Source organism: Neoarius graeffei, chromosome 19 (genome assembly GCF_027579695.1).
Source record: "Neoarius graeffei isolate fNeoGra1 chromosome 19, fNeoGra1.pri, whole genome shotgun sequence".
NCBI classification, from domain to species: domain Eukaryota; kingdom Metazoa; phylum Chordata; class Actinopteri; order Siluriformes; family Ariidae; genus Neoarius; species Neoarius graeffei.
Window position 1 is genome coordinate 18,208,764 of NC_083587.1, and position 9,724 is coordinate 18,218,487.

General features: G+C 41.2%; 1 protein-coding gene across 1 annotated transcript; it reads left to right on the forward strand.

Annotated features, from left to right (window-relative positions):
• The first annotated feature begins 2,523 nt into the window (after positions 1 to 2,523).
• cops5 (COP9 signalosome subunit 5) lies at positions 2,524 to 9,724 on the forward strand. Its single transcript, XM_060899763.1, has 8 exons — positions 2,524 to 2,882; positions 5,307 to 5,541; positions 7,086 to 7,214; positions 7,635 to 7,700; positions 7,903 to 7,988; positions 8,191 to 8,302; positions 8,873 to 9,021; positions 9,521 to 9,724. Exons 1-8 carry the CDS (start codon positions 2,746 to 2,748, stop codon positions 9,609 to 9,611), a joined length of 1,005 nt encoding a protein of 334 aa, XP_060755746.1. The 5' UTR covers positions 2,524 to 2,745; the 3' UTR covers positions 9,612 to 9,724.

Genomic DNA, 9,724 nt, shown 5'->3' on the forward strand with positions numbered 1-9,724 from the left:
CCGAAGCCGGTCGGGAGCAAGGCGAAAACGTCCTTCCTTTCAATAAATACCTCCAGGGCTGCTCTTTGCTCCATTTTCAATGAGAACTTGCTCCATGTTCGTAATGTTTCTAGTGAATTAAGCGCTTCCGGCATAGATTCTGTAAACAATCTATGGCTTCTGGTCGCAGTTCTACTACGTCAGTGCCTTGAACACGCCTCTACCCAGGGCTGTTGGAGATGCTCAAAGTTGATTGGCTCCCAATTTTTCGGGAGCTTGGAAGAGCTGTAGATAGCTTGCCTGGCCAGACTAAGCTTGCAACAGGCCCTCGTGTTGCGTCACGCTTAGGATGGGCGGGCCCAGGCTATGAAGGAACAGCTCCCTCTCTGATCCTGACTGTCTGACCTGTTCTGTCAAAATCCTCCGTTCTGAAGTGTTCACTGCAGAGCATGGATGACGGAGTAGCAGAAAACCCTTCCCGTCGCACAGCTGTCTCCCACTGCTTTTTCATGTCTTTATTTTTGGGAAACCTACATAGTATGTGAAAAGTTAGCTAAGCAACTAACAACAATCAGCGTAGTTATGAAGGAAATACTTTGTTGTTTGGAGACAGGTTTCACCGAGCGGCTATTATGCGCGAGACTTCATATTAGCCACAAAGTCAGAAAAATCTGTTCGTAAAATTACGTTATAATGACCAAATACAATGAAAAGTATTTTTCCAGTCTCACATGTGATCTCGTTTGGACGGTAAACCTGTTGGTACAGTTAAACGCAGCACATGAATGAGGCATCTTTATTCTCGGCTACTGTCTAGACGCTATACCAGAGACGGGTGAAGAATCTCCACTTTGCCACATCCAATATGGCGGCGAGGATGACGTATGATTCTACGCAGAAGGCGGCGTCTATGTTTATATGTCTATGTGCTGGCCTGCCCAGCATTCACACCATCCTGATGCAGTCTCATCTTCGTTGGGCAGGCCACGTAGCCGGCATGCCAGACACACGTCTGCCAAAGAGACTTCTGTTCGGCAAGCTAAAGCACAGCAAACATTCCCAAGGTGGCCAAAAAAAGAGATTCAAGGACACCCTTAAAGCTGGACTAAAGGCTTTTAATATCAGCCACACAAACTGGGAGCAATTGGCCCAGGACCATGCAGGATGGTGCGCTGCTGTCCAAAATGGCGCCTCAGCGTGCGAAGCCAAAAGAACAGCCTCCACTGAGGCATGCAGAGCTGCCAGAAAAGCTCGAGCTGCGAATCTGGCCCCAGTGTCCATTACGTGCCCCAGCTGCGGCAGATTCTTCCGTGCGCAGATTGGCCTCAGTAGCCATCTGCGCACACAGACGCTCTCCGCGCACTGCGCGCACTCCATCCCTGGGATTTCTTGGATGAGTGATGGTCTTCATCGTATCAACGGACGAACAACATATGTATGTATGTTATTTACCAGCTGGGAGGTCCGTATGGTGAAATACTGTGACCGAGGTCTTGAAAGTACTGAGCGAGGCCCTCTGGGCCGAGGTCAGTATTCAAGGCCGAGGTCACGGAATTTCACGATACGGACCGACCTTAAGCTGGTAAATAATATATTTATTTTTTTCTTTATGAAATTCTAACAGAAAACGAGAGTGCCCGAAAGGGAAAACCGAGCCGAGACGCCATTTTGAATCCTCATTCATGGCTGTAATGCAAATTGCTTTCTCCTCGGTATACAAGTGCACTTCCATGGCAGGAAAAAAAAAACTACATTTTGCTGCCTATGTAGTCCCCTATTTATACAAATAGGAGTCATTCAGGATTCAGCCATGTTTTTGCTCGGCGTTAGCAAGTTAGAGGTTTTTAGCTTTCTCCTGAAATGTTTTCTTTTATTTCTTCTTCCTCAGGGTAGTAAAACTCGCTTTCGCTGTGAACGCTGTCGTTATCGCTATCCATGCTGTAAAATTAATGATATTCTCCTGAGAAATGCTGGCAAAAATTTCTAAGATTTTTGATAATCTTATAAATAAATCTTAGAAAAAAGATAAATGTTGACAAAAAATGCTACTATGTTTGTTTGTTTGTTGTTGTTGTGAACAAGCGAGTCGCCAGAGGTCTGTAACCGGGGTCTGTATCATAGGATACGGACCCGCTCGCCAGCCAATCAGAGCGCAGGATTTGATGGAAACTGGACCTTGAAAAAAAAAATTACAGATAAATATTGTATAATACAGATATTTTAGACATTGTGTATATGTGTTGTATATTATGTATATTGTCTACAATAGAGTAGATATTGTAGATTGCATATTTATTATATTGTGTAATGCCTATATTGTCCATATACATTTTTGCATTTTTCTTATATTACATATACATATCTTACATATACATGTATTCACACTTTTTTCCCATCCCCTGTATCGCTAGACAGACACCAGCTTCCTCGTGTGTGTGTGTGTGTGTGTGTGTGTTTTCATGTATTTGGCCAGTAAACATGATTCTAATTCTGATTCTTAAGTTTTCGACCATCCTAAAGTGAGGGTTCTTAGTAAGGTCTGGCAACTTTGACCAGGGCAGCCATTTTCCGTAGAAGAAGAAGCCACAGCAGTAGCTGCTACTAGTTAGCAGCTAGCTAGCTAAAGTCTTGAATTGTATAAATTGTTTAATGATAAAGTTGCTGCCATTTCGCCTGTTTCATACCTGTTCTGTGGTTTATCTCTGAGTGCTGTGTGTGTGTTATAATTACATACAGCGACACAGAAGCTGTTAGCTTTAGCTCGCCATGGCCGGGAGCAGCATCGCTCAGAAGACCTGGGAGCTGTCGAACAGCATCCAAGAGGTGCAGAGCATCGACGAGATCTACAAATATGACAAAAAACAGCAGCAGGAAATCCTCGCAGCCAAACCCTGGACAAAAGAGTTGAGTAACAGTGGATAAGCGTGTGTGGGTCGGGATTCGTTTAATGCTCTAATGATTTGATTCAGCTAGTCAGAGCTTCTCCAACTGCTTTAGGGGTTGTCAGGGTCCGCAAGCTAAAAATCACATTTAACACTTATTATCTTCAATATCAAAAGGCTTGACTAAGTAAACTTGGTTGTTTATTGTAGCCCTGTGATAGCTCTATTTACCATGCAAAAAAATTTTGGTGATAGCGTTATTTTTGGTGAATGTATGGCAATATATGTCATATTTAGCAAAATTACTCGTGTCATTTAGAAAAAGTGCTTTTTTGACCACAGGTAGCTCAAAAGGGATGCACTTACATCATTCTTTATACCATAAAACACATATTTGGTTCCATATCATTGGAAACGTAGTTAAGTTTTAATGTTGAATGCCAGTAAGTTTTCAGACTATTTTGATCAAATTAGTATGGAATTGTGTCAAAAAAAATGTCCTGTCCGAGACAGCTAATTTCTCAATATAAAATAACATATCTCATCTCATTATCTGTAGCCGCTTTATCCTGTTCTACAGGGTCGCAGGCAAGCTGGAGCCTATCCCAGCTGACTACGGGCGAAAGGCGGGGTACACCCTGGACAAGTCGCCAGGTCATCACAGGGCTGACACACAGACACAGACAACCATTCACACTCACATTCACACCTACGCTCAATTTAGAGTCACCAGTTAACCTAACCTGCATGTCTTTGGACTGTGGGGGAAACCGGAGCACCCGGAGGAAACCCACGCGGACACGGGGAGAACATGCAAACTCCGCACAGAAAGCCCCTCGCCGGCCACGGGGCTCGAACCCGGACCTTCTTGCTGTGAGGCGACAGCGCTAACCACTACACCGCCGTGCCGCCCATAAAATAACATATCTAAAATGATTATTTTCATCCTAAAATGTGGTCAAGATATTGGGACATAAATATTAGAGACAACTAACACAAAGCTTACAGCCTTATATTTAAAAGCACTATGGAAGTAGTGGGTTCTGAATTGTCAAAAAAAAAGTCCTCTCCGAGAATCACTTCATTTGTTTCTCCCATCTTATAGCAGATTACACAAAACTACCATACACATGTCGAAAAATTACCTGAAATCTGTTCTTTAACTTGTCCTTCACTTAAAAACTGGTACAAGAACCAGTTTGAATTTTGGACCCCTGTGACACAAACTTTGTACCCTGATTGTAAAACAACCCTTCAGTTAGTTGACAGAAGTCAAATGAAAAATCCAGTCAAAAAGCTTCAAGTTCAAACTTTAAAAAAAAAAAAGCTCTGTTCTCTTTTTAAATCTAGAATGACCCATCATAGACACATGTTTGAGCAACTTTATTCACATTTAAACACCAGGGAGCTAAAACAACTGGATACTGTTTACAGCCATCATTCATTTAAATAAATAAATAAGTAAATGAATAAATGGCACAATATAACAACAAATGTACACTGCAATTTCAATAGTCTAAATCTAGAAAAAAATAATGAATAATTAGATGTGAAACTTTTGTTCTGATATTGCATTTATTATATACTGTATATGAATATTTAAATATATTATTAATATGCTGTGTTTACTATATTATTTATTAGGTGGCTACAAACCTTGGCCGTATAGGGTATATTAAAATATGCCCACTATTTGACCATTTAGACTACGTTCAGACTGCACCCTGAAACGACCCATATCCGATTTTTTTGCCCATATGCAACCTGTATCCGATTTTTTTCACATGCGGCCCAGGCCGCTTGGATATGTGGTCCTAATTCCGATGCATATCCGTTATTTTCACATGCGACTGCAGTCTGACCGGACAGGTCGCATTCATGCGACCTACACGTCATCAACAAGAGACAAACGTCACTATTCTGCGTTGGCTAATCCCGCCTCTTTGGAAGAGTGCGCTTTTTTTTTTTTGTTTACGTATTACGTAGATGTGCTTATTACGTGTCAATTTGCGCATGCGGGACACTTTTGGGTCGTTTTCCGTTCATATTGGAGATCGCATACAAGTCTCATATAATTGGTAATGTGAACGGCCTAACAAAAAAATCAGATTTCACAACAAATCGGATACGAGTCGTTTCAGGTTGCAGTCTGAACGTAGTGTTTGTGATGATAATGAAGGAAATCTATGCATAAATGAAAATGAATTCCTTTCTCCTCCTCTTTGTTCTGTTTCTGAGAGTATGCAGACTCTGACAGGTTCTCCCCACATTTCTGTACCGTACTGACTTTTTTTCTCCTCCATATGTTTATTTCTGTAAACAGCTATCTCATCCTTGTCTGAACAGCACACTAAGGCAAATTTGCATTTTATTCTTGTCACACTTTGAGCTGCATATTAAGCATAAAAGGTGATTTTTATTTTTATTTTTTTAACCCCCCTTCAGTCATCATTACTTTAAATACTGTAAGATCTCCGCACTGGCCCTGTTGAAGATGGTGATGCATGCACGCTCTGGCGGGAACCTGGAGGTGATGGGGCTCATGCTGGGGAAGGTGGATGGAGAGACCATGATGATCATGGACAGCTTCGCTTTGCCTGTGGAAGGCACCGAGACCAGAGTGAATGCCCAGGCTGCTGCTTATGAGTACATGGCTGCTTATATAGAGAATGCCAAACAGGTAGAGCAGCTCAGCGCATCACAATCTCACAACACCAGATTACAGCTGCAAGTCAAGTTTATTTCTCATCTCATTATCTGTAGCCGCTTTATCCTGTTCTACAGGGTCGCAGGCAAGCTGGAGCCTATCCCAGCTGACTACGGGCGAAAGGCGGGGTACACCCTGGACAAGTCGCCAGGTCATCACAGGGCTGACACAGACAACCATTCACACTCACATTCACACCTGCAGTCAATTTAGAGTCACCAGTTAACCTAACCTGCATGTCTTTGGACTGTGGGGGAAACCGGAGCACCCGGAGGAAACCCACGGGGAGAACATGCAAACTCCACACAGAAAGGCCCTCGCCGGCCCCGGGGCTCAAACCCAGACCTTCTTGCTGTGAGGCGACAGCGCTAACCACTACACCACCGTGCCGCCCCAAGTTTATTTCTCATATAAGAAAACTCTGCTAAATATATTTAATACTATAGCAAGCCTGGAACTCAAACTGATTTAGTGCTGAAGTTCCTTGTGCAAGACTTTTGAAGTGAAGTGTCACACAAATGATAGTGTTGTCCTTTAAGATAATCGTAGTTTTATATTTCACAAGCAGGATCTATGTCATGTCAAGCAACCTTTGGGGGGGGAATTTTTTTTTTTGGTTAGTACATCAGCATACTTTTAAAGGTGCATTAGCTAAGACTTGTGAAAACCAGGCTTCTAACAGTTAAATAGGTGTAGTTAAGTAAGATTTATTTTTTTTTTAAGTTATCGAGTGCATGTGCACAAATTCCTGCCTCCAGAACATACATTAGAGTTAACCTGCTAACTCGAGTTATTCATTAGCAAGGAGTGTCATGGCATCATTTTCAAGCGCACTCGGACATTCAACTGCTTGAAAACCAAGTTACAAAGTACAAATATGTGATTTTTTTTTTTTCCCCCTTCCGAATTATTTATGAGGTTGTGAAAGGGGAATTGGGGGCGCGTCTATAAAATGACTGACGAGGCCAGTCCAAATACAAAACATTCCAGGCTACATAATACACATGTTCTGAGACAATGGCTGACACTAGTGTTTTTGATCATTTCTATCTAATGTTATTTGTGCTAGTAAGAAAAGAAAAATATTGCACTTTTAAACGTATAATAAACCAAATATCAGTGTTTGTTTGTTTGTAAGAAAGATCAACATAATGGACAGACAGGAGATGTTTTATTACAGTGTATACAACACAGCTGATGTACATGTGAGTACATGTCAGACCTAACGAGGAAAAAATGTGAGCGATTCAAGGGTTTGTGGGATTTGTTCCATGCACTGATGATTGTCTGTCTGACTAAATTTTGCAACACTAGATAGTATTGGATTCAGCAAATTTGTAGTTCTCGGATACTTTGGGTTTTATTTGGGATTGGTGTGGAATGTATTTTGCTAGAATTTTTGAGTAGAGGTCATTCTTAATGCCAAATGTGTTAAGAATAAAGAACCACAGTTGTACACGGGCGTCTGCTGAAATATAAACGCACTCCAGGTAAATTCGGCGAATTTTTATTTTCAGGTGGGACGTTTGGAGAATGCCATCGGGTGGTACCACAGTCACCCCGGTTACGGCTGCTGGCTATCGGGGATCGACGTCAGCACTCAGATGCTTAATCAACAGTTCCAGGAGCCCTTTGTGGCAGTGGTGGTAAATATTAGAGAGAGATGTTTCAACATCGTGCTCATTTTCCACATTTTTTTTCCTGATCTCATTCCCATATACATAATATATATAACACACACAGAGGAAGTGTGTGTGTGTGTTGGGGGGGTTCACCGGAGCAGTGGCAGTGATCCATGACCGACCCTGGGATACAAATAGCCTGAGTGACGTTTGTAGTGGCGTCTGATTAATGGCTGTTGCTTTTGTAACCGTATACAGTATGTTATTTACACTTCAGGGGGATTGCAGAGTCGGTGCTAAGGACAAATCATAATTAGGAATTCGGCTCATAACTTAGTTATGCTGTTATGTCAGGCGATTCTGCTTGGTTTGCTTTGTGAATCAAATGTTGATGAAATAGTTTTTCCTCTCACATTGCATTCCTGTCTTTGCTTTTCATGACAGATTGATCCTACGCGGACCATATCCGCAGGGAAAGTCAATCTTGGAGCTTTTAGAACATATCCAAAGGTATTAAAATATTTCCTACCAGAAAAAGAAAATTTCACTGTGGTGTCATAATACTGGATGTTACTGTACATGTTATTTCTTTATTCACTGGTTGTTCCTGTCATATTTGGAAGCGCTGGCTATAAACGCTAGAATTCTTGTCTCGGACATTTAGTTAAAAACATTAAAAGGACCTCTAATTGTATTTATCTTTCAATATAAGGGCTACAAACCTCCAGATGAGGGGCCTTCAGAGTACCAGACCATACCTCTTAATAAAATTGAAGACTTTGGTGTGCACTGCAAACAGTATGGGTTTTTTTTTTTTTTTTGATGATTGCAAATTAATTATAACATGTTTTCTAGACTTGTAGTTAATCTGAACTGCATATGTTTATATTCGTGTTCTAAATCTTGAATTTTTATTCCACCATACAAGTACATAGTTCTTGAATTAGATTCAGTAAAATAAACATGATTTATTAATTAACTTATTTTATTATTTAATTAGGTACTATGCACTAGAGGTGACTTACTTCAAGTCCTCTCTGGACCGCAAACTCCTCGAGCTCCTCTGGAATAAATACTGGGTTAACACACTGAGTTCATCAAGTCTCCTCACTGTGAGTATCATTCTCCTCTTTTGAATTTAATTACTAGCTTTATATGTTTTTATTCGTGTTGTATTTAAATGTCGTGGATATCCTAGAAGATTTTTACGAGCCTGTATTGAGAGACGGAGAGAGAACAATCTACTTTGATGCTGCCGGGGTTCTAAATGGTTTATTTTCTTCTGTATTGAAAAGCTTCTGAGGCTAAATTGAACTGACAATCGCTGGCTCTGACGTTTCGTGTTGAGCTTTACTTAACGGTGTAAAGAGCCGACGCTTGAGCTGCTGAACAAAGATAAATTGACTAGTTGTCAGGAGCCGCTTGCTGCTCTGGAGAAAACTTTTGTCAGTGCTGTGACTGAGGCTTTGAGCCTCTTTTTTTTTTTTTTTTGCATGAAGCGTACCTCCTCACCCTCAGCAAACTTGACGACGATGAGGCAAACAAAATGCGGCTTGGACAGGTCCTGTAACAAATTTGTGAATTTCACAACAGTGCTGAAAAGGTGTTGTCGTAGCGTTAACATTGTGGGGAAATCGTGCATGATGTTGCAGTCTGCTTACCGGCTGCTGTGATGCGTTCAGAATGCAGACTACACGACGGGGCAGGTGTTCGATCTGTCCGAGAAGCTGGAGCAGGCTGAGGCTCAGCTGGGTCGGGGAAGCTTTATGCTCGGCTTGGACACCCACGACAGGAAGTCCGAGGACAAACTGGCCAAAGCCACACGAGACAGGTAAGATGATAACTATCAGGAGAGGAAGAGGATTGTCTGAGATTTATTTGTAATTGATAATAGACCTGATATATTTTTTAAACTGTCAGTATTTCTGTAAGGAAGCCTGTGATGAGGAAACATTTTATTAATAATTAAAAAAAAAAAGGTTAGGTGTATGTATTTACCTGATTACATATGAGATAATACATACTGTTGTTATCAGAGATCATTATCAGGTTCTGACGTTTTTGTCTTAATGATTCAAAGCAGGATTAACGTTAATGTAAACAAGTTCACATTAAACCCTCTGCAGAATAGCCTGATAAATCCCTGTGGCTAAAGTGGATTGGAGCTGAATAACAGTTTTATGGTTTGGTGATTCTAACACAAGTGTATGCATGTGTGCGCATATGGGTGTGTGTGTGTGTGTGTGTTGCGTGCTAGTTTTCTAAAATGTCAATGTTGCCATCTGACAGGACTCAATCTAAAACTCTTATGTACCGTATATCATTCTCAGCTGCAAAACAACCATTGAAGCAATTCACGGCTTGATGTCCCAAGTCATCAAAGATAAGCTCTTCAATCAAGTGAACACAGCCGCCAATTAAAAGTGACTCAGCCTTAAATGTGTGTGATGTGTATGCTCAGTAATGGATTGACCGGCATTCTGATCTCAATATCTTCACTTGTTAATAGTTGAATAAATATTATTAATGTCAGA